General features: G+C 45.2%; 1 protein-coding gene across 1 annotated transcript in view; it reads right to left on the bottom strand.

Annotated features, from left to right (window-relative positions):
- The window catches only part of SCPEP1 (serine carboxypeptidase 1), a 30904-nt gene extending 5598 nt beyond the window's left edge, over window positions 1–25306 (bottom strand). Inside the window, exons 1-10 of the mRNA XM_058705497.1 lie at window positions 25175–25306; window positions 21712–21860; window positions 18666–18755; window positions 14836–14991; window positions 14413–14487; window positions 9174–9246; window positions 3033–3070; window positions 2141–2269; window positions 1457–1550; window positions 624–737 (exon numbers count right to left, since the gene is read on the bottom strand). Of these exons, the coding sequence (XP_058561480.1) occupies window positions 624–737; window positions 1457–1550; window positions 2141–2269; window positions 3033–3070; window positions 9174–9246; window positions 14413–14487; window positions 14836–14991; window positions 18666–18755; window positions 21712–21860; window positions 25175–25241 (985 nt within the window). The 5' untranslated portion in view covers window positions 25242–25306. The remainder of the gene's footprint in view (window positions 1–623; window positions 738–1456; window positions 1551–2140; window positions 2270–3032; window positions 3071–9173; window positions 9247–14412; window positions 14488–14835; window positions 14992–18665; window positions 18756–21711; window positions 21861–25174) is intronic.
- Window positions 25307–25798: the final 492 nt, after the last annotated feature.

Raw genomic sequence — 25798 nt, 5'->3', positions numbered from 1 at the left:
CCCCCCTATAGGACCGAGCGGGAACTTATCCAAGATTCCTACCTGGTCCTGGTCTATGAGAACCCCAAATATTTCCCCTAGAGATGGCCCCCAGAACTGAAGGTGGTAGACCCCAGACCACATCCAGCGTCAGGACCCAGGGAGGCCTGCCAGGGAGGTGGTCAAAACCTGCCCCAAAGACCTTGGTCTAGAAGTCATACACACAACCGACTGTGGCTTTGGGCATGGCTTTTTTTTTTTTTTTTTTTATCTATCTCAATTTTGTTTATTACAGGAAACTTCAAACTGATACAAAAGTAAAACCAGCGGGAAGATTCTCAGGTGCCCACAATCTGGCTTATCAATCCACAATCTAGTTTATCAGTTACCAACACCTAACCCATCATTTCATTCCTTCCCCCATCTCCCCACTTTCCTACTAATCTCTTATTCTCAACCAATTTTGGCGCATTATTTACTGTCTCTCTATTTTTTTTGCTCATCTATAAAACATGGATAGTAAAGCTGTTCTGCTTCAACATGTCAACCCATCAACAAAACCCATTCTTCAAATTAAGACGTCTGAATTCACCTCTATTGCCCCCCAACCCTACCAACGGCACTTAATTAGGTCACGCAAGTACCTCCCCAGGAGCAATCCTCAGGAATAATTTTGAGCTTCTTCCTGATGGGACCGTTCATGAGCTGACTTAAGGTATCCTGTTGTAGGTGTCTCACGTGGCGTTGGTAAAGATGAACTAAAACAAACTGGTACACGGTGAGTTCAAAGGACTGGAAATAAGACCAAGACGATGTCTTTCCCAAGCTGCTGGGACACAGTGTCTAAGAGGGAGGTTTTCGGCTGGAAAATGAAAAGTGTCGCCTTAATTCATCCCAGATGGAGGAAGAAGGCCAGAAACATGTTGAAGGTGGAGATGCTTTATTAACTTTGATCGCTGCATTTTATGTACTTTGGGGCCATTGAGTTTCTCCAGCACGGCCAATGGAAATCGGCTAACAAGTGGAATCGAGGGGTTCCTGCAGCCGTTATAGGCCTCTCCCGGAGGGAGGATGCCAGATATGGGCATCCAGTGAGCCTGGGTCAGCTGAAAGACAACTCGATCCGGCCTTCAGGGGGACTGACGTTGTAATCTGATGGGCAGAAGTTGGGTTCCAAGACACTATGCTAAGTGAAAGAACCCAGGTGCAAGAGACCACCCACTGCACGGTTCCCTTTATATGAAGTGCCCCAGGAAGGCATATGTGGAGACGTAGATTAGTGGATGGTGGTAGAACCGGATGGTGGTTATGACAGTGCAGCCCGGTGGATGCACTAAAACCACTGAATGATACACTTAACATGGGTGCAATTTACGGTATGTAAATTATGTCAATAAAGCTAAAAAAAATAAATAAATTGATTTCCTCTTGTACAGAGACAGACAGACAGGGTCTAGCAACTTCCAGGTCCACTTACCTAGGTGGCTCTGGGTGAACTCCAGGCTCGACTCCATCGCAGCCATGGGAGCGCTTTTAGTTAAGATGTTATAGAAGTTCACCCCATCCGTGTTCTGAAACAGAGAATTATATGCGGCTGTTTGTTTGATTTGTCCATGATCGAGGCTGCAAAACAGAAAGACAACTGGCTCTCCATCTTATCCAAGGACAGCTTTAACTTTGTAAATGTGCTTGGATCAGAGCAGCGGCTCCGAGGGCTGAGACCAGCTGTCAGCCGAGTCTCCTGGGGGTAGTGAGCGGCTCGTCCGAGGGGAGCTCAGTTGCTGGAGAAAACAAGGGCCCGTGTGTTAGCTTATAGGGAGTACAGAGCCGCGGAGGGCCCTACACACTCAAGTCCTCAGCCCGGCATCCTTCCCTTCTGGGATGCTGAGATGCTTGACAAGGATTCAAACGTTCATGTCGGCAAGACACATCGCTTCTTACACAGTCCATACACTCAGCCGAGGACGAGCAGGTCTTACAGGCCTGGGTGGCTTTCTGACCTCCTCACTGCTCAGACTCATCAGCTTTATCTCTTAGCATGCGATCACTTTCAGATTCGTGGAGAGTCTCGGGATAAGACCCGAATCCCAACGACACCAACCAGGAGCCCTTCCTCCATGGGAACAAGGCAAGTGGGCTGCCTCCAAGGGTGTCCTGTTACCTGTTCAATGAGCATTTCTGCTTTCCCCCACAGCTGGGTGGCCTCTACATAGTGCTCCTTATTCACGGCATCCAGGACTTGCTCTGCAACCTGAGACACCTCTGCCAGACCTTGGTCATCAAGAAGAGACTAGAACGCAAACCGAGAATGAAAAGGCCCATGTTGCTCAGAGACACAAACCTGGCATCACGTACAGCTAGGGATGGCCGACAGACTGGGAGGGAGAAAGGGGACCACATATGAAAGTGAATTGTTGGGTCGCCTGGGTGGCTCAGTTGGTTAAGCATCCGACTTCAACTCAGGTCATGATCTCATGGTCCGTGAGTTTGAGCCCCGTGTCAGGCTCTCTGCTGTCAGCTCAGAGCCTGGCTCAGATTCTGCATCTCCCTCTGTCTCCGCCCCTCCCCTGCTCACACTCTGTCTCTCTCTCTCTAAAAAATAAATAAACATTAACAACAACAAAAAAAGTGTATTGTTTTAAGTCACGTAGTCATTGATGAAAAAAATACGGCAAAATGTTAAGAGTCTAGATGGTGGGTACTTGGGTGTTCACAGTGATCTTTCTACTTTTCTGCATATTTGAAAATGTTTGTAATCAAAAGATATATTTTATTACAAATGTATTACAAATTATAATAAAATATATATTAAAAATATATAAAATTTTTTATAATAAAAAAATTAAAAGTTGGGGGGATTTTTAAAAAATTGTGTTTCTGGTACCTGGAAAAATGGGTAACTATGCTGATGTTTCTTTAAAATTTGCCCCCAAGGAGCAGTGTCAACTTCACAGGCAAACTCAGCTAGCCTGTTCTTCCTGGAGACAGAGCCAGAAGAGGCCAGCTGGGCTGCTGACCAGGGTGGGTGCAGGGTTGGGGATGCATCTACTCACCACGCTGTACAGGTAAGGTCCCCAGGAGAGCACCGAATCTAAAGGAAACCACATATGTACAAAGTAAGTTTGTCGTGGTTCTGTCCTCCCAAAGAAAAACCGTACTAGCTTCCCTCCCAAAGCAGAGACAGATGCAAGAAACCTGGTGGCTTTGGGTCTCAAGGCTCCGTGCAGGGCTGATGTCTCAGGAGTTGGGAGGTGGGATGATGTGGAAGCCTTTCTGTTGACTCAGGACTAATGACATGTTAATTTGACCTGATACTGGCCCAGCAAGTGAGTGATAGCCAGCGATGGCATCCCTACAGGTAGGCTGTGTGTGTGTGTGTGTGTGTGTGTGTGCGCGTGTGTGCAGGTTCTTCTCTGCTAGACCTCTAGGCATGTTGACAGCTTAAAATATGTCCCCCCCCCTCACATTTCTGCTCTGTATTTGCTCCTCCAGTTTGGGGACACTAGCTTCTGCCAAGGAGCTAATTAAGGAAGAAGACTAAGGATTTTGTAATTCAATGTCTATGACTATACTGCCAACCAATTCTTTTCTATTCCACAAACATATTGAGAATTTACTAAGGGTCTAAAGCCAGCAAGGAGTTTTAAAAGATACTGAGCCTGGGTGGCTCAGTCGGTTGAGCATCTGACTCCTGATTTCAGCTCAGGTCATCATCCTAGGGTCATAGGATCCAGCCCCACATCAGGCGCTGTGCTGACCACAGAGCCTGCTTGGGATTCTCTCTCTCTCTCTCTCTCTCTCTCTCTCTCTCTCTCCCTTGCTCACACACACTCTCTCTCTAAAATAAAAAAAGCTGGCACAAAAAAGAGACACTCATATCAATGGAACAGAATAGAGAACCCAGAAATGGACCCACAAACGTATGGCCAACTAATGTTTGACAAAGTAGGAAAGAATATCCAATGGAATAAAGACAGTCTCTTCAGCAAACGGTGCTGGGAAAACTGGACAGCAACATGCAGAAGAACGAACCTGGACCACTTTCTTACACCATTCACAAAAATAAACTCAAAATGGATGAAAGACCTCAATATAAGACAGGAAGCCATCAAAATCCTTGAGGAGAAAGCAGGCAAAAACCTCTTTGACCTCGGCTGCAGCATCTCCTTACTCCACACGTCTACAGAGACAAGGAAAACAAAAGCAAAAATGAACTATTGGGACCTCATCAAAATAAAAAGCTTCTGCACAGTGAAGGAAACGATCAGCAAAACTAAAAGGCAACCAATGGAATGGGAGAAGATATTTGCAAATGACATATCAGATAAAGGGTTAGTGTCTAAAATCTAGAGAACTTATTAAAGTCAACACCCAAAAAACAAATAATCCAGTGAAGAAATGGGCAAAAGACATGAATAGACACTTCTCCAAAGAAGACATCCAGATGGCCAACTGACACATGAAAAAATGCTCCACATCACTCATCATCAGGGAAATACAAATTAAAACCACAATGAGATACCACCTCACACCTGTCAGAATGGCTAAAATTAACAACTCAGGCAACAACAGAGGTTGGCGAGGATGCGGAGAAAGAGGATCTCTTTTGTACTGCTGGTGGGAATGAAAACTGGCGCAGCCACTCTGGAAAACAGTATAGAGGTTCCTCAAAAAACTAAAAATAGAACTACCCTATGACCCAGCAATTGCACTACTAGGTATTTATCCAAGGGATACAGGTGTGCTGTTTCGAAGGGGCACATGCACCCCAATGCTTATAGCAGCGCTAGCGACAATAGCCAAAATATAGAAAGAGCCCAAATGTCCATCGACTGATAAATGGATAAAGAAGATGTGGTGCATGTATATGTGTGTGTATATTATATGTGTGTCTATATATAGACACACATATAATATACACACACATACACATACACATATATGTATACGATGAAGTATTACTTGGCAAGCCAAAAGAATGAAATCTTGCCATTTGCAACTACGTGGAAGGAACTGGAGGGTATTATGCTAAGTGAAATATCACATGACTTCACTCATATGAGGAATTTAAGATGCAAAACAGATGAACGTAAGGGAAGGGAAGCAAAAATAATATAAAAACAGGGAGAGGGATAAAACATAAGAGACTCTTAAATATAGAAAACAAAAAGAGGGTTGCTGGAAGGGTTGCAGAAGGGGGATAGGCTAAATGGGTAAGGGGCTTAAGGAATCTACTCCTGAAATCATTGTTGCACCATATGCTAACTAACTTGGATGCAAACAATAAATTTAAAATAAAATAAAATAAAATAAAATAAAATAAAAGGGTGCCTGGATGGCTCAGTCATTATGCATCTGACTTCGGCTCAGGTCATGATCTCACAGCTGGTGAGCGTGAGCCCCACGTCGGATGTGCACGAGCCCCGCTTTGGGAGAGCTCCAGACCCGCTTTGGGTAAAAACATGAGCCCCAGGTGAGCCCCACTTCTCTCTCTCTCTGCCCCTCACTCATTTGCCCCCCACAAAAGAAAAGTAAATAAATAAAATAAAATAATTAAAAAACAACAACAAATGAGTAAAACAACGCCTGCCCTCAAAGAGAACAGTTGGGCTTAGTTTGGATGATTCCCAATTCCCAGATCTATAGGTAAGGCTTGTACCACTGACATGTCCCAACAAAGTACCAAGGACCACAACTTGCACATTTGAATGTGTCATTCCTTTGCTTAAGAACCTTCAATAGTTCCTAAGGCTAAGCATCTCAAAGTATGCTTCAAGTAACCTCAGTTCTGCAGGATTTTACTCTAGGTATTAGAGAAGAAAAAGTGCTTCTTCAGTTAAGTATCTTTAAGGCTATGCAAAACAGAAAAAAAATTTTTTTTTCCCTGCAGGACTTCTCAGAGTCTCTAACACGCCTATGAAACCTTGAAGAGGTGGAGTCAGTATTTAGCACCTCCAAAACTTATTTGACTCTGGAGCCCTCCGTGTGGCACCTCACGGTGATACCTCATAGGACTTGTATCCTTCAGAGCACACCCTGGGAAACGCGGGCACACCAGGCCCTCCGGGACCTAGCCATCATCCACCTCCCCTGCTTAACTATCAAGCGTGTGCCTTAAGTTTCCTCACATACAGAATCGTCTGCAATTCTCCAACGTGTCCCATTCCCTGCTTGATCTAGTCCAGGGACTGACAAAATTTTTCTGTAAAGAACAACCAGTAAACATTTTTTTTGCTCTGCAGGCCAGCTGACCTCTGTTGCAACCACTCCACTCTGTTGTGGCATCCTCCGAGCAGCCACAGACAACATGTCAATCAATGGGCGTGACCGTGTCCCAATAAAAAACTTATGGGTGGCAGCACAGGCTCAACTTGTAGGCTGTAGTTTGCCAACCTCTGATGTCCAACAGGACTTTCTGCAATGATGGAAATATTCCGTATCTATGTGGTCCCAAACAAGTCAATAGCCACGTGTGGCGACTGGAACACTTGAAATGTGGATGGTGCAACTGAAAGATTAAAATTTTTATTGTACTTTAATTAATTTAAATTTAGTTGCACACGGCTATGGCTACCATCTTGAACTGTGTAGGTCTTGAAGACACAGAACACGTCTGTGCATCTTTCCTAAAACTTTGCACCTACTACCTAGCAAAGAGTTCATAACTGTGCATGCAAATTAGCCGTATTTTTCTCTCAAAAAAGGAGTAACGTCTGGGACACCTGGATGGCTCACTCAGCTAAATGTCCGACTCTTAATTTTGGCTCAGGTCATAATCTCAGGGTTCATGAGATTGAGCCCCTGTGTCCAGCTCTGCGCTGACAGTGCAGAACTTGCTTGGGATTCTGTTTTCCTCTCTCTCTCTCCAAATAAATAAATAAACATTGTTTAAAAAAAAAAGGAGTACTCCTGGGATGGAAGGGTGGAACTTAAGTGGATCTGAAAGTCTGAAAGGAGGGATCTGGGCAGGAAGGTTTCTTCCTTCCTTCCTTCCCTCCCTCCCTCCTTTCTTTCTTTCTTCACTTTTTTTCTTTCTTTCTTATTTTGAGAGAGAGAGAAAGAACCAGTGGGGAAGGGGTAGAGAGAGAGGGAGACAGAGGATCCAAAGCGGGTTCTGTGCTGAGCACAGAGAGCTCGATGCTAGGCTCGAGCTCACAAATTGTGAGATCATGACCTGAGCCTAAGTCAGACACTTAACCGACTAAGCTACCCAGGAGTCCCTGGCAAGAAGATTTCTAAGGGGAAGCTGGTCACAGCAAGGTGAAAAAAGGTAGATTGTGGACAGGATGAATAGCACTTGCGAAGCCATGAGACTAAACTTCCTGGTCTTGTGTAAATAGGTGAGTGCATAGATTCTGGAGCCTGCTGCCTAGAGGTGAATACTGACTCCAGCTGTGTGACTTTACAAAAATTGCTTAACCTCTCTGAATCTCAGTTTCATCATCTCCAAAACTGTGATAATAACAGCATCCATCCATGGAGCTGTCGTATGTGTTTGCATAACACATTCAAGTGTTGAGCGCTGTTAGGAAAATGATGAGACCGCAGAAAGCAGCGTGTGATTCTAAGTGAGATGGTGAGCTTCATGTCTCTGATCAAGGCTTCTGCAGTTTCATGATGTCCTACAAGGTCCACCCAGGAAGGAAAAACAAATAGCAGCCCTTCTCCTGATGCTAACTCAAGAGCTCCATTTCAGTCCTAGGTAATGCCAAGAATAAAGGCAAAAAATGCCATTCCAAGTAGTATCAGAATATCTCGAATCCATTAGGGACACAGCTCTGTGACAAACCACATCCCTACCTTTCAGGGAAAAAAATGTTACTTTTTATAAATTACTATTTTTTTTTAACGTTTATTTATTTATTTGGAGAGACAGAGCACGAGCGGAGGATGGACAGAGAGTGAGGGAGACACAGAATCTGAAGCAGGCTCCAGGCTCTGAGCTGTCAGCACAGAGCCCAACGCAGGGCTCGAACTCAGGAACCATGAGATCATGAACCGAGCCGAAGTTGGACACTTAGCTGACTGAGCCACCCAGGTCCCTATACAAATTACTATTTTTAAAAACTGAGGCATAATCACACATCAGAAATCATAAATGTAAATTTAGAAGTTTTGATAAACGCGGGACACCTGGGTGACTCATTTGGGTAAGCGTCAGACTCTTGATCTCAGCTCAGTTCTTGAGCTCAGGGTCGTGGGTTCAAGCTCCACACTGGGTTCCATGCTGAGTGTGGAGCCTACTTAAAACAAAACCCAGAAATTTTGGTAAATGCAAACACCCATGTAACAACCACCGCCTGAAGACATAGAACACAGGCAGCCTAGAAAGTTCCTTAGTGTCCCTTTCCAGCTTATTCCCTTCCCTCCTCCAGAGGGTAACTTCTCTTCTAATTTCTAACTTTGTGGTTTGGTCTTGCCTGTGAAGTTACCTTTTGTTAGGTTAGAGTAGTTCTCAACCAGGGACATCTGGAGGTGTTTTTGTGCATCACACTGGGGTGGGTAGACTGGCATCTAACAGGTAGAGATGCTAACATCCAACAATGCACAGGACAGCCCCCACAACAAAGAAATACGTGGCTTAAAATGTCAGTAGCCCTGAGATTTAGAAATCCTGTGTTAGAGTGAACCCCACCAAGGTGACTATTTCAGATGTCGGAAGCCACACCCCAGATGTCTGCATCATAAACAACTCTTATCTGTACTCCCGAAGAGGACACTCAGGTTATGAAACTACATACCTGAGCTACAGGACCTGATGGAAACTCTGTCTCACCACCAATATGAGCAACACACAGGAATTTCACCCCAAACCCTCATGCTAGTGGTGGGGAACAAATGACCAACAGAATTGGCTGTGCATCCCGGTCAGGCCACTCACGCTGTGTGTCAGAGAGCAAATTCCATCTCCTCTCTGAGTGTTTAGAAGGTCTTCAGCTGTAAAATTTGATTCTTTTGTTGTAAGAGTCAAATAAGAGAATTCAGTGTGGCCGGCAGAGGTCCATGGTAGGAGCTCAGTAAATGAGTTCTCATCCTCAAACTTCTCAGACACTCCTGGAGCAAATACTTTCTGGGTTGACATCTCTAATGACCCAGAAAATTCTGTTGCCTTGTTCCCTGATCTGCACAACACAGCCCAAAGTCCCAGGGAAGAATAGAGAATGGGAAAGAAGAAATGAAAATTCCGTACTTACTTATAGGGGAGATCCATGAGTCACCCAAAGCAACGCCAGCAAAGTTGCACTGGATGGTCCCTTGCTGAACAGCCTGAGAGAAGAGAAGTCAACATCCTTGCCAAGGGAACCCAATGACCTCCATCCCTTCCTCAGTAGGAGGGGGCCAAGCCTTTATGCACCACCTTTGCCAAGCACAGAAAACTTTTGCCCATCCTTTCCAAGATCCCTTGGGTATCCAAAGACCTCAGATACCCACTAGAGAGCGAGGGTAACTCTTTCCTGCTGCCATATGCAAAGTGAGGAAGAACTGTTTGGGCATCTCTCTACCGGTTGTTGTTTTTTTTTTAAGATTTTTTTCTTAATATGTATTTATTTATTTTTGAGAGAGCACAAGCAGGCCCCACACTGTCAGTGCAGAGCCCGATGTGAGGCTCGAACCCACGAACCATGAGATCATGACCTGAGCCGAAATCTAGAGTTGGATGTTCAACCGACTGAGCCACCCAGGCGCCCCCCTCTACTGTTGTTGAAAGAGTGTTGGCAGGATGTGCGTGGGGTCTGGTACAGCCCTATTTTCTTTCAGATGGTCACTAGTACCCTTTCCCCAAGGTCTGTGATTCCTCACAAGGTGATGGGGGTGGGGGGGTGGGAGGCTTGGGGACAACAATCACTGACCACAGGGGAGTCACTGCAGGGGTGGCAGGCCTCCTCAGGAGATCCTTGAGGGTGGGATGGATGCCTCAGGACTATACTATCATTTGTATAAAAATGAGAAAAAAGAATATACAGTGGACCCTTGATAATAGGTTTGAACTGCACCAGTCCACTCATATGCAGGTTTTTCCCAACAACTACAATAAAGTACTATAAATGTATTTTCTCTTCCTTACGATTTCTTAGTAGCAGTTTCTTTCCTAGCTTACTTTATTGTAAGAATATAGTATAGAATACACGTAATATATGAACGATGTGAATCAACTGTTGAGGTTCTCAGTCAGGCTTGTGGTCAATAGTAGGCTGTGGGTAGTTAAGTTTATAGACAGCCAAAAGTTATATGTGGATTTTCCATTGCATGACTTACTTCTATAGAGAAACTGAATCACTATGTTGCACATCTGAAACTAATATAACATTGTCTCAAACAAAAAAACTTTTTTTGCTTAAAAAAGTTGTATGTGGGGGCGCCTGGGTGGCTCAACCGGTTAAGCATCTTACTTTGACACAGGTCATGACCTCACAGTTCGTGGTTTCAAGCCCCACATCGGGCTCTGTGCTAACAACTCAGAGCCTGGAGCCTGCTTCAGACTGTGTCTCCCTCTCTCTGCCTGCCCCCCCAAAAATAAATAAACATTAAAAAAAATTTTTAAATAAAAAAAATAAAAAGGTATATGTGAAAAACAAACAAGCAAACAAAGTTGTATGTGGATTTTTGAATGAGCAGGTGATGGCTCCTGACCCCCATGTTGTTCAGGGTTAACTGTATGTGAATTAGCTTACGTAGGCACAGAATACCTCTGGAAAGCTACAGAAGCTACTAATAACAGAGGCTGCTTTAGGGGAGAGGGGGAGGCAAGGGTGAGGTTTTTTCCAGTATCTTTTACATGTTTTGAATTTTGAATTATGTGCATGCACAAACTATTCAGAGATCTAAAATAAGAACACAGTGACCATCCTGACTTTGAATGTTAGTAATTACAGAGAAAGAATTATGCATTTATCTGGTTTTCCATAAGGAATTTACTTCATAAGTCACCTAAATAGCCCAGGTGATGGGGGAAAGTTCCAGTTTATAGAATACCAGCTAATGGATGTGAACAAAAAGACAGGAGGAGAAAACCATCATTTTGTAACTCCTAACGATATTACTAACTCACATGAGAATCAAAAATTGATGTAAAATTATTAGGTGAAAGATGGATGAAGAATTAGACATCCATATAGTGTGAAGATAACACCACTCAGGTAACTTTCTATGCAGGCGGAAGGTGAAAGAGTCCAGTGGAAAAATCAGACTAGATCTAGATATTATGTCCTTTCTGAGTTAAAGCAAAATGAGGTGCACAGGGGTGCTTGGGTGGCTCAGTTGGTTAAGCATCCGACTTTTTTTTTTTTTTATTTAAAAATAAAATTTTTTTAAATGTTTATTTATTTTTGACAGAGAGAGAGAGACAGAACATGAGCAGGGGAGAGGCAGAGAGAGAGGGAGACACAGAATCCAAAACAGGCTCCAGGCTCTGAGCTGTCACCACAGAGCCTGACGCGGGGCTTGAACTCACAGACTGTGAGATCATGACCTGAGCCGAAGTTGGTCACTCAAACGACTGAGCCACCCAGGTGCCCCCCTTTTTTGTTTTTTTAAATTTTTTTTAATGTTTATTTATTTTTGACAGAGAAAGAGAGACAGAACATGAGCAGGGGAGAGGCAGAGAGAGAGGGAGAAGCATCCGACTCTTAATTTCGACTCAGGTCACAATCCCAGGGTCATGGGATTGAGCCCTGCAGGGGGCTCTGTGCTGAGCGTGGAGCCTGCTTAAGATTTTCTCTCTCCCTCTCCCTCTGTCCTTCACCCACTCACGCTATGTCTCTCAAATAAATACATAAGTAAATAAATAAATAAAATATTTTTTAAAAGTGAAGTACACATCACGTATATCAGAGAGTGGCAATTTTTTCTAGAAAGGGCCAGAATTTAAAATATTATAGGGTTTGTAGACTAAACAGCCTGTGTTGCAATTACTCAGTTCTACCACTGTATCACTAGAGCAGCTACAGGTAATATGTAAACAAATGAACAATTCTAATAAAACTTTATTTGTGGGCATTGAAATTTGAGTTTCATGTAATTTTCACACATCATGAAATATTACTTTGCTTTTAAACCCTGCCATTGCACCACCACCACTTGAAAATGTAAAAGCCCGGGGCGCCTGGGTGGCGCAGTCGGTTAAGCGTCCGACTTCAGCCAGGTCACGATCTCGCGGTCCGTGAGTTCGAGCCCCGCGTCAGGCTCTGGGCTGATGGCTCGGAGCCTGGAGCCTGTTTCCGATTCTGTGTCTCCCTCTCTCTGCCCCTCCCCCGTTCATGCTCTGTCTCTCTGTCCCAAAAATGAAAAAAATAAAAAACGTTGAAAAAAAAAAAAAATTTAAAAAAAAAAAAAAAAAAAAGAAAATGTAAAAGCCCTTCTTAGCTCACAGGTCATATAAAATCAGGTGGTGGCAGGGCCTGGGTGGCTCAGTCGGTTGAGCGCCCGACTTTGGCTCAGGTCATGATCTCTTGGTTCGTGAGTTCGAGCCCTGCATTGGGCTCTCTGCTGTGAGTGCAGAGCCTGCTTCAAATCTTATGTCCCCGTCTCTCTGCTCCTTCCCAACTTGTACATGCATGCGTGTGCTCTCTTTCTCAAAAAATAAATAAACGTTAAAAAAAAAAAAAAAAAGAAGCTCATACAAGCTCACTGTAAACAAACTTAAACACCACAGGAGACAGGAGAAAATGTGGAAAAACTTTCCCCTCTGTCCCACATGCACCCCCTCAGCTCACCAGTTCACCACAGTTAAGATGTTACATATGCTTCTCAGCCCTTTCTTTGCTTTCACGAGCTTTTACACACACACACACACACACACACACACACACACGTATATAGAGATGCATGCATTCTTTATGATGGTTGCCCCATCACGGAAGGATACATCTATTTTGTTTAAGTAATCCTCTACAGATAGCCACTGACTTTGTTTTCAGTTGACAGACATTGTAAGCAATAGTGTATTAAACATTCTCAACACACAAACATGTGTTAAGAATTCCCACAGGACAGATTCCCGGAACTGAAATTACTGGTCAAAGGGCATATAGACTTTAAAAGTTGACAGATACTGCCAGTGATTTACCACTGGGGAGTCTGGGTGCCTCAGTCAGATGGGCATCTAACTTCGGTTCAGGTCATAATCTCACGGCTCATGGGTTCGAGCCCCGCATCAGAATCTGTGCTGACAGCTTAGAGCTCAGAGCCTCGAGCCTGCTTCAGATTCTGTCTCCCTCTCTCTGCCCCTCCCCTGCTCACACTCTGTCTCTTCCTCTCAAAAATAAAAAAAACATTAAAAAAATTTTTTCTTAATAAAAAATAAATAAATAAATAAATGATTTACCATTTTAAAATGTTTTATTCATTTCCCTGACTTCTTAACCAAAACTGGGTATCACCAATCTTTTAAATATTTGTAAATCCCACAGATTCAGCTACTAATAAAAGTTGAGCATTTTCCATATGTTCACAGGCTGTTTGCATTTCTTCTATAAATTGCTTGTTTGTATTCTTTGCCAATTCGCAAAGAATATTGTCTTTCTTAGAATATTCTCTTTTTTTATGGAGTATCAATAAGAATACCTTTCCTATTATATACATAGATTTTTTTTTTTGAGACAGAAAGAGAGTGTGCACAGGGGAGAGGGGCAGAAGGAGAGAGAGGGAGGGAGGGGAAGAGAGAGGGAGAGAGGGAGAGGGAGAGAGGGAGTGAGGGAGGGAGAGAGGGAGAAAGGGAGAGAGGGAGAGAGACAGAGAGGGAGAGGGGGAGAGAGAGGGAGAGAGAGAGAGAGAGAGAGAGAATCCCAAGCAGGGTCCACAGTTAGCGCAGAGCCTGATGTGGGGCTTGATACTGTGAACCACAAGATCACAGACCTGAGCCCACTAAGCATCAGATGCTTAACCAAGTGAGCCATCCAGGTGCCCCTAGATTTCTTTATGTTTTGATTTTTTAATCTATCTACAACTGACGTTTTATGGAAGAAGAAATTCAATGTTACTGGTTTTCAAAGTGAGAGCCATTCGTTTCTGTGCCATTCATTGAATATTGTCTGTTGCCCAATGATTTGAAATGCCATGTTATCATTTGGTATGATTCTGCCACATGATCATATCCATGACACATACATGTTACTTACATACACACAGAAGTGTATGTAAAATCTGTTTCCAGGTTCTTCACCCTGCTGCATTGAAGTCTGCTGCTAAGCTAGTACCACATTGTTTTACTGTTTTACCCACTATAGCTTTCTTATAACTCATTTCATATCCGTTAGGGCAACCTTCACTGTGTTCTTTGAAACTTTTCATGGCTATTATTAGAGATTTAACCTTACTCTGCATGTACAAGGTACCACAAGGTCCTATTCATAGTATATTCAATATCAGCTGATATAAAAAGGAACAGAATCAGTTTATCTGAAACGAAAACAAGAAAGACATCTTTCCTGTTACCTTATAAAGTTCTAGACCAATGCCAGCGGCCATTTTGCCTCCATAGGACTCCGAGAAAATGTAGAACGGAATCGTCTAGCAAGAAAAGGAATTTACACAGAATTAAATATCCCGAGTGCATTTTTTTTTACATAAATTAATTTCAGATTTCTATTGCATGTAACGGCCAGACAAAAATCTGCTTTTATTGGTCTTTCCCCCCCTTATCTGGTTAGAGTACCAGGCTCCAAGGTCATTCTTTCAAGCTTAAAACCACCTTGAGAGATGACAGAAACAGAAGGCCACAACCTGATCTCGGGTGCAGAAGGGTTGTCTCTGATAACAGCTGGACATTGAACTCTTGGGGGAATTTAAGTTTATTAGGATGGATGTAACAGTGGGACTGTGAGCGCTTTGCTTAGCTGACCCCGAGTTACAGCTTACCTGGAATTCTTTGTGGCAATCGAAGAAGGTCTTTAGGAGAATCATCATGTCTGACACCACCATGGCGAGGTCTTTGGCATACGCGTCACTCTTGTTCACGTAACTGAACCCAGTGCCCACAGGGTTATCCACAAATAGGAGACTGGCCGACTGGAGCTACACGTCACACAGGAAAGTCAAGTGGCACCATCGGTCAGTCACCAACTGTCTTTCCACTCTCTTCTATGAGCTCAACAAAACCCACACGCGAGGATATCAGTGTGCTTACAAGCCTACCGCTAAAAGGGATTTCAAAAAATTATAAACATAGGCTACTAAGGCGAAGAAAAGGAGAGGCAAGAAGGAAAGGTTAACATACACGGGGATCAAAACACATAAGCGGTCAGTTTTCACACAATACAGGGTCCTAAATGTAATACGTTAGCTCTGGTAGAACCATGCGGTCCAAGCAACAGCTGGAAGCAGTGAGGGTACGTCCAAGGTCTGAATACCACATATCAGTTTTCTTTAAGGTGAATCCAATTTCCACACCGGCCTGGCCTCCCGGTGCACTACAAGTACAGAATCTATCCTAATACCTCTTCCAAAGAGGCTTGGAGTTACAGAATCTCGATGTGAGTATGGTAAGCTAGGTGTGAATGAGTGGCCAAAGGAATGAAGTCCAAATCAAGAAACTGCCCGGGCCGGGGCCTGACGGTAGAGTGTACTTGCTCGGATGTTGGAAATGTGGCAGGAGGTGGGCAGAGACCAGGTCATGCCCAGGAATCTGGATCCGGTCTTCTGGGAACTAAAAGACATTAAACTAAGGAGTGATTTGCATTGGAGAGGCACTCTGAAAGCAGCCCCTAGAGAGGATGGAAAAGGGATGAAGGATATTAACAGCACTCGGGTATTCAACACAGAGTCACCACGTGACCCAGCAATTCCACTCGGAAACTGAAAACAGGAACTCAAAACAAATGTTTGTACACCAGTGTTCCCTGCACTATTCACGAGCGCTAACAGGTAGAAACAACCCAAGTGTCCGTCACCAGATGAACAAACAGAATGTGGTATATCCATACGGTGGACTAGTATTCAGCCTTCAAAAAGGGAAGTAGTGGTATATCATACATGGATGAACCTTGTAAATGTTATGCTAAGTGAAAGAAGCCACACGCCCAAGGCCACATTCTGTATGATGCCATTGTTACAAAACGGCTAATGCAGGCGAGTCTACAGAGACAAAGTTGATTTGTGGCAAGTTGCCTAAGGAGAGATGGGTGGTTAACAGCTAAGGGGTATGAGGTTTTCTGGGATGGGAGGCTAGTGAAAATGGTCTGAAATTGAGTGTGGTAATGGTTGTAAAACTCTGAATATACGAAAAGCCATTGAATTGTATACTTTAAATGGGTGAATTATATCGTATGTGAGTTGTATTTCAATAAAGCTATACTTTAAAAAATTCATTTTTAGGTAAAACTGATTGGATGAGGGGGGGGGTGGGAGAGGGAGGGGCAGGGGAAGATGAGATGGCTCTCTGGTTTCTGCCTCAGGCATGATTGGATGGTGGTACCATTTACCACAAGGGACACATGAGAGTTGGCTGGTTTTGTGGATAGATAGAGGGTCTTGTGTAATAATGAATATGGCCTGGGGTATGTCGAACCGGGCACGTACGAGAGACATCCACAAGGAGGCATCTCAGAGGCAAATGGAGAAATAGTTCTTGGGCAAAAAGTTCTGAGCCAGAGATGCTGACTTGGGGGCATCACCTTCTATGTGTCATTAAAGCAGTTTGAGAGGACAAGGCCGCCCAAAGAACACATAGAAGAGAATGTTACCTAGGACAGGGTACAGGAAACAACAATATCTAAGACATGGGAATGGCCAACAGTGTGGCAAAGAAATTCAATGAAAAGAATCCCATGAAGGATCTAACGGGACTCTGGAACTAGGAAGCCAGCACACCCTTGGGGACAACAGCTCCAGCAGAGCTCTGGGGAGAGACTACAGCGGGTCAGGCCGGTGCTTCCCAACCTTGTCACGGCCACAGAGATAAGTGTACTGCATCCTAGAGCTAATGTGCACTGGGTTCCCTAGTAAGTACTCTCTCCTGCCCCAGCACCCAGCCCCCAGGTGAGAAAGCTCTGGGCTAGGGCATAAATAGGAGGTAAAGACCAGGGGCCACTGGGTGACTCAGTCGGCTAAACATTCGACTTCAGCTCAGGTCATGATCTCGCGGTCTGTGGGTTCGAGGCCCACACAGGGCTCTGTGCTGACAGCTTAGAGCCTGGAGCTTGCTTTGGATTCTGTGTCTCTGTCGCTCTCTGCCCCTCCCCTGCTTGTGCTCTGTCTCTCTCTCTCTCTCTCTCTCTCTCTCTCAAAAATAAATAAACATTAAAAAAAATTTTTTTTTAAAATAGGAGGTAAAGACTAGACAGCAGTAAATACAGGCACACCTTGTTTTACTGCATTTTTTTCTTTAACAAATTAAAGGTCTGTAGGCAGCCCTGTGTTGAGCAAGTCTACAGACACCATTTTCCCAACAGCATCTGCTTGCTTCGTGTTTGTGTGTCACATTTTGGTAATTCTTGCAATATTTCAAACTGTTTCGTTATTACTGTGCTTGTTACAGTGCTCTGTAACCAGTGATTAGGACTCACTGAAAGTTCAGATGATGGTTAGCTGTTTTTAGCAATAAAGTTATTTTTAATTTAACGTACATAGTTTTACATGTAACAGACCATGGTATAGTGTAAGCGTTACTTTTCTATGCCCTGGGAAATCGAAAAATTCATTTGACCCGCTTTACTGTAGGTCTGGAAACCAAACCCGCAACGTCTCCAAGGTATGCCTGTATAAAGAATTCTTTCAAGAAAAGGTGGTAGCTGGAGGCGCTTGGTAGTAGGTTGGGAAAAACCTGTGCATGTCTGTAGCCCAGGGAAAAGAGAGCCTACAGACAGCATAAGGATGTAGAAAGGTACTAACTGTCCAAGTGGAATCTTTGAGAAAGGGACCCCAGCAGAGAGGGGCCTCGTGTTATTTTGAGATGGGCAGGAGGATAGTAAGGGGCAGGAAGGGGTAAAGAGGACAGGGGAAAGCCGGTCACAGGCAATGACTCTGTCCTCTTGGTGAGGCAGGGAGATAGGGCAGACAGGGAGGGAGCAGAGCAGCAGCACACAGCAGAGGGCGGCCACGAGCTCAGGCAAAGCCCACAACCAGGTTGTGGTTTTGCCCGCCAGTGTCTGGCACCCAGAAGCAGGGGCCAAGCAGGTGCACAGTGCGACTGATCCAAGGTTGGGGGTGGCTTGGCTCTTCGGGGAGAAGGATGAAGGAGCCAGGGGTGAGCAGAGAGGGGTTAGGACGGGACGTGAAACCAAGAACGAGGGAGGGGGTGGAGACAGAACAAGAGAGACACCAAAAAGGTAGAGGACAAAGGCTCTGAAGTCTTGATGAAGTCAAGAAGCAGGGTAGGAGAGTGGAGAGGGGACAGGATTGGACGTCGTGGCCAGAGGGTGGGATCCTGCGGTCAGATTGCAGAGATGGCCAAATAGGAAATGACAAGGTCCAGGGTGTCTACTGGAATAGGCTTTGGCCGTCAAGTGGATGGAAAGGTCACCGACGTGGGAAGGGAAGAGAGCCAGGGGATGGACAAGCTGCCCCCAGAAATGGAAGAAGCTGGCTAGAGCGGAAGCCTAGGGACAAGTGCACAAGGCCCAGGACCCCTGGGGAAGAGGATGGAGCGGAATTGCTTAATCTGTGACCCCACCCAGAATGGGGTAGGGCCAGGTGGGGCTCAGCCTTGGAGAGGCCACAGGGCAGTTTCAGTTAGGCTATGCTCACTGTACCCAGGTAGTTCTTCGTGGTTTGAGATCACTGTCAAGGGGCCCAATTTCCTCAAAGTTTCCAAATCCAGTGCTGGAACCGCCCGGACCACCCTGTGGAAGAGAAAATAAACAACAAAATAAGCCCAGAGAAAACATTAGTCAAATCTTGGTCATTATAACAACGACCACATTCACTCTAAATGATTTATGATTTAGTGCTGGCTCGGTCAACATTCTACGAAAGACACAGCTGACCTGGTGAACCAGGGGTCTGTACCGACAGAGCCCCTGGTAACTGCTGAAGTCTTTCTAAAGGGAAAAGACTCAGGGACACCTGTCTGGCTCAGTCAATAGAGCATGCAACTCTTGACCTTGGGGTTGTGAGTTCAAGCCCCATGTTGGGTGTAAAGATTGCTTATAAATAAATAAATAAATAAACAAACAAACAAACAAATGAAAACACCTGGCTTACGAGCCCCAAAAGGAATTTTCCTACCTCTGATCCTCTGAGATTGACTCCTGACCCGCCATGGGGCACGCTGGGCACTGACCTTCAAAACACCTTAGCCAACCCCTCTCATCTCCAAGATGAACAGTAAGGCCCAGGTAAGGGACATGGCAATTAGGGGTCCATTTTGCCAGGACTGGACCTGGGGCCCTGTGATTCCTCACCCCACCACCTCTCCTCTGTCCCTGCAGACCAACAAGGGACGCAGACGGAAGGGCAGTTTGATCATGTGGATCCTGGGATATAATTTAGTAAATGTAGAAGTCCCAGGGCAGGAAGGACTCAATACTGTGTGCATCCAGGGCCAATGGCAGGGCAGGACTGTGAGCAGAGCTCAGTGCCGGGGCATTGTCAGTTGAGCATCCGACTTCAGCTCAGGTCATGATCTCACAGCTTATGAGTTCTAGCCCCGCCTTGGGGTCTGCGTTGACAGCTCGGAACCTGGAGCCTGCTTTGGATTCTGTGTCTCCCTCTCTCTTTGCCCTTTCCCCACTCATATGCTCTCTCTCTCTCGCTCTCTCTCTCTCTCTCTCTCAAAAATAAATAAACATCGGGGTGCCTGGATGGCTCAGTTAAGTGGCTGACTTCAGCTGAGGTCATGATCTCACGGTTCGTGAGTTTGAGCCCCGCATCGGGCTCTGTGCTGACAGCTCAGAGCCTGGAGCCTGCTTCAGATTCTGTGTCTCCCCCTCTCTCTGTCCCTCCCTGTTTGCACTCTCTCTCCCAAAAATAAATAAACACTTAAAAATAAATAAATAAATAAATAAATAAATAAATAAATAAATAAACATACATTATAAAAATAATAAAATAAAATAAAATGTTGGCAACTAATCCAGATAAAACAATAGGAAGGTTTTGCAACTTCTGAAATTCAATGGTTTTTAAATTCCTGAGAGCCCAGAAGGTGCTTGAGGGGCGAGCATGTGACAAAGGGAAGGCGGCCAGGGTAGGACCCGGCCTACACTCCAGCCCTTCTGCTTTCCACTTGGGCTCCGTATAGAAGCTTTCACTTGACGGTGGTAAGAGTCCTGCTGATGAAGAAAAAGTTGAAAAACCTTAAAAATCCCTCAGATTAAAAAACAAAGCCCAGGGGTGCCTGGATGGCTCTAATGGTGGGGCACCTGACTTAGGCTCAGGTCATGATCTCGCAGTTCATGGGTTCGAGCCCAGTGTTGGGCTGTGTGCTGAGAGCTTGGGGTCTGGAGCTTCTGGTTCTAAGTCTCCCTCTCTCTCTGCCCCTCACCCGCTCACACTCTGTCTACCTGTCTCTCTCTCTCTCAAAAATAAATAATTTTTTTTTAATTAAAAAAAATAATAAACAAACAAACAAAAACCAAAGCCCAGAAAACGGAACCCTGCAGCATCTCTACCTACCGCAGCCCTGGGTGGACAGAAGGGCCCTGGGATACACCCGTGGCATCTTCTTCTCAGACACTTTTACATCTGCACCCTCGGGCCAGGCCTCACCTCCAGCACTCAAAGGAGACAGTTGTGATAACGCCCCCTTCCCGCACAGGGCTCACCTGCACTCTGTCTCATCAGGAGAGTCCGCCAGGGCTAGCTGAGGAGGCCAAGCCCAGGGCACCAGCAGGGTGCTCGTGAATACTGACATTTTGGGAGGAAGTGACACGTGCATCCCATGGAGAGGAGTACCCTGACACCCTATTTACTGGTGCGCAACCTGGAGCCCAATCTGGGCCATACCGCCAGTTTCCAGAAGCTGAAGCAAAACTGTGTTCGTCAACCCCTCCCTAAAGGCTGGTCTTCCAGGTGGGTGTGGGCCACCTCTAGGCAAATATTTTAGGAATGCAAGAGAGGATCCTCTGCCTGCCCCCCAAAGCTGCCTCCAACCGGTTCCCAGCCTTCCATCCTACAATCAGAGCTCAAGATTAAAACCCAAACACACTCAGGGAGGATAGGACCCAACATTGAATTCTAAGATACAAAAGGCTGAGTCCTTTCAAAAGGGGGCTTTTCTGGGGGCAAGGAGTTAGGGTCTAGGAAGGACTGGGAGAAGAGACAGAGAGAAAGGGCTTCTCGGGAACCTTTCCGAACACTTGTCAGCATTTAGTCACAGGGGTCTACAGGAGCTTCTGCTAAGGCATCCTACCACTGACTGGACTCAATATAATGTTTATTTATTTTTGAGAGAGAGAGGGAGAGACAGAATATGAGTGGGGGAGGGGTAGAGAGAGAGGGAGACAGAATTCAGGCTCCAGGCTCCGAGCTGTCAGCACAGAGCCTGACATGGGGCACGAACTCACGGACCGTGAGATCATGACCTGAGCTGAAGTCGGACACTTAACTGACTGAGCCACCCAGGCGTCCCTTGACTGGGCTCAATATAAAAAGACCTCTGCAAAGGCTAGCACCCCTCACTCTCTGATTTGGCCTCTTAGCATACCATTGTCTTTGCCTGCCTCAGGAGGACACCAAATCCCTGTCCCCAGCCAGGACCCCACCCCCACCCCAGATCAGTCCTTCCCCCCTGAGCTTTTACGAGCCGGCAAAGTGGTAAGAGGGGAAAACCGGGCCAGGCAGCCAGGCCACTTTTACCTGAAGCCACATGACCAGAGGGAGTTCTGAGAAGTTCTTGCAGGGGTTAGTTGCATAATAGAGCCACCAGAACATGTGGGCATCCTTGCGGACAGTCACATAATCCCACACTTCCTTTCCTTCCTCTGCGGGCCAGTCAATGACTGCTCCTGAAACAGAAGCACAACGTGATTTTCCTGAAGAAGGTCAACCATCCAGGTAAATTCCAAGGCTGTAGAGATGGCCATGCTAAGCTAGAGATGATGTGGTTTATATTTTTGGCAAGGCACTCACTCTAATATACTGGGGAGATAAGGAAAAGACACTTCAGTTGTGAAAAAAAGAAACCAAACTTAATAGTGGCAGAGGAGATTGGGGGCTTTCACTTTTTCCTCTACACCGTCTGTAATATTTGAATTTTTAACAGTAGGCATGAACACTTTTACAATTCTGTTTTTTCTTATTTTTTTTAACTTTATTTTATTTATTTTAAGATAGAGAGAGAGAGAGAGAACACAAGTGGGGTAGGGGAAGAGAGAGAGAAAATCCCAAGCAGGCTCTGCACTGATAGCAAAGAGCCCGATGCGGGGCTTGAACTCATGAACCTCGAGATCATGACCTGAGCCGAAGTCACTTCACCAACTGAGCAACCCAGGCACCCCCACAATTCTGTTTTAAAAAGAGAGAGAGATTTACATTTTGGGGAAAAAAGGAAAAAATCTCAAAATGCAAGATGCTAGCTTTTGTATCTCATTTAATGTATTATTAAAGAGGTATCCCAAATTAGAGAGACCAAGAGTCACTATATTATATTGGGGCAACTGTTAGCTTTTGTGAAGGAAAAAAAAAAAATCTAAGTCCTTTTTAAAAAAAAATTTTATGTTTATTTACTTTTTGAGAGAGAGACAGACAGAGAGAGCAAGCTGGGGAGGGGCAGAGAAAGAGAGAGGGAGAGAGAAAATCCCAAGCAGGCCCAGTGCTGTCCATGCAGAGCCAGTCAAGGCACTGGAATTCAAGAACTGTGAGATCATGACCCGAAGTGAAACCAAGGGTCGGACGTTTAACTGACTGAGCCACCCAGGTGCCCCCACAAATGTAGGTCCTTACTTAACACTCTAAACCAAAATAAATTTCAAGTGGATAAAGTATTTCAATTCTAAAATTTTGATATTAAAAATAATATGAAAATATAATTGAATGTTTTTCTGATCTCTGGATGGGGAAATGATGTAGGCATACCCCACAGATATAAAGAAAACAATCAACAGAGTTGAGGACAGAAACTTGTTACATTTTCTGTACAATAAAATTTATGTACATCAAAAATAAAATCGGGGCGCCTGGGTGGCTCAGTCGGTTGGGTGTCCGACTTCGGCCCAGGTCACGATCCCGTGCTTGGTGGGTTCGAGCCCCATGTGGGGCTGTGTGCTGACAAATCAGAGCCTGGAGCCTGCTTCAGATTCTGTATCTGTCTCTCTCTCTCTACCCCTCCCTTGCTTGCACTCTGTCTGTCTCCCAAAAAGAAAATAAATATTAAAAAAAAATAATAATAAAATTAAATTAAAAGGCAAACAAAGACAGATCTGTGACAAATATGCACAACAGCAATTTTCTTTACTTGTGTAGATCAATTTTTTTTTTTTTTTTACTTTTTTTAACGTTTTTATTTTATTTTTTGAGAAGCAGAGACAAACGCTTAACTGACTGAGCCACCCAGGCGCCCCATTGCGTAGATAAATTGAAAACAGGAAGATCCTGGGGCGCCTGGGTAGTTCAGCTGGTTAAGCCTCTGACTCTTGATTTCAGCTCCACCTCATGGTTAGCGGGTTTGGGCCCGGAGTCAGGCTCTACACTGACAGCTTGGAGCTTGCTTGGGATCCTCTCTCTCTCCCTCTCTCTCTACCCTACCCCTTCCCTGCAACCACCCCACCTCTCTCTCAAAATAAATAAACTTAAAAAGGGTTAACATCACTAATATTCATACATGAAAAGTAAAGCAATATGAGGTCACTAAAAAAATCTTTGCTTATTTGATAGACAACAAAATAATGGCGGGTGCTCAATGTCCACAAGGAGGCTGGAGACCGGCCCTCAGCACTGTTGGCCAGAGTGCACACAGCATCACTTTTCAGGAAGGCAGTCTGGCTTTCCAAATAGCAAAAGAAAGATATTCCATAGATTAAAAGCCATATATATACATGTACATCCTTCAATCCCGCAGCTCCAATTTTCCTTAGTTATCTTTGTAGCATCTGCAAAATAGGTATCAGAAAAGAGTAAGTTATGCACATTTTCTATGTCACCTTTGCTAAAGTAACAACTCTCAAGTTACAGTTGTTTTTCTCAAATACCCTCTGAGGGTGGAGAAAAAAAAAAGGCCAATAATGTGCAAAGATGATGAGAGGTGACCCTCGATGATGGGTGTTTCCTGCCTTCCACTTCCTCTTTTCTTAAATTCCAAGCCCCTGTGACAAGGAAAACAACAAAAACTGGTCTCAAAAAGAAAAGAAGGGAGTAGATGAGGAGACAAAGGGGTTTTGTAACTGATTAAGAAAACCAGAAAGTGGCTTGAGGGGCAGAACAGAATGGCTAGATCATAGATGTGGCTGTAAGATTTGAGGTACGGGTGACAGAAGATCACACTACCTCCTGGAAAGTAACAGATACGGCCTGGGTCCCTTTTGACTTAATGGCTGGCACTCCTCCCTTCCTTGGCAGTGAGCACTGTTAAAATTTGGGGGGGGGGGGGGGGGGAGGAGGGGAGGGTATGGACAACCTATTTGACAACATTTTCCAGACCCAAGCTGAAGGGCCAGAGTATCCCCAGTTACACAAGGGAAGAGGAGGAATGTGGAGCAACCCGCCTCGAGTCACAAGGCAAGTTTGCGGCCAGTTCCAGTTCCCAGATCTGGATTCAGACCACAAGACATTTTGCTGAAAGACTGAAAATCAATTTCCAAGTCATCCTGTTAAACACGAATTTGTTTTTGTCAAAAAGAATCGCAGTGAAGGGAGATCTTATCCTGTCTGTACGGATCAAGTAGAGAGAAAAAGCCCTTACCTCAATGAAACGTCCCATTCGAGGTAGGACTTTTCAGAGTCCTTTGGACCGCATGTTTCAGCTCAAAAGAAAAAGTCCTCATAATCCCACTTAGCAGCCAATCACGGCAGGAAAAGGGAGGTGGATTTAGGATCGTGGTAACCTCACCCACCAGCAGTTTCCCCAACTCAAGTAATTTGCACAATTGCTCCTACCTAGGCGTAGGGAAGAGAGGAGCACCAGACTATTCAGAGCCAGGAAGGGGTATTAAAAGCACTTAGTATTTTATCTTAAAGAAAAAAAGAGCTAGGTCCTAAAGCAGTTTGATCACGGAAGGTAAAAACGGGGAAAGGCATTTGCTCTAAAAAGCACAAACCCACTAACAGACTCTCATCCCTGGAGAAGGATGCACCGGCCTCTGGTGCACTTTCTTCCCGAACCTACCGGTACTCAGGCCCAGCAGCAAGAGCAGCAGCAGCACCACGGGAGAGGTCCTCGGCACTAGCTCCATGGCGAATACGGCGCGGCGACACCAGCCCGAGGCTGAACCCTGAGCCCCATCACGTGACGGCAGTGGGTGGGACCTGGCTCCGACCGGGGCCTGGGCGGGCCCTGAGGCGTGGGCGGGACGTGGGCGGGGCCTGAGCGGCTCGCGGCTGCTAGTGTCCCGCGGGCACTCTGCTGGGCCTCCCGACCGCGAGCCAGGCAGTGGCGGTCTAGGTGCTCTGTCTGTCTGCCCCACCGCGACCTCCTTTGCCGTTTTGGGGACGGATCAGAGGGGTTGAGGCGTTTAATACATTTGTTTGACTTGGGTCGTGGGACAGGACTGAGACGCTGCGAAGAAATGGCGAGAACCGTCCTTTCTGCCCCGCTCATCTCTTCCCTCCCCAGCAACAGGGCTGACATTTCAAAAGCTGGTGCATCTACCTCCGAACACATGACGCTTGAACCCGCTGGTCGTTGAAAACTGCGATTCCATTTTCATAGACTTATCTTTAAAGTTATTTTGACTATAAAGTTACATATATTATGAACATTTTGGAAATTAAAAAAAATTTAGATCCTACG

The sequence above is a fragment of the Neofelis nebulosa genome, chromosome 16 (assembly GCF_028018385.1).
Source record: "Neofelis nebulosa isolate mNeoNeb1 chromosome 16, mNeoNeb1.pri, whole genome shotgun sequence".
NCBI classification, from domain to species: Eukaryota; Metazoa; Chordata; class Mammalia; order Carnivora; family Felidae; genus Neofelis; species Neofelis nebulosa.
The sequence above is the reverse complement of the archived record's forward strand: the minus strand, read 5'-3'. Positions and strand labels throughout refer to the sequence as shown.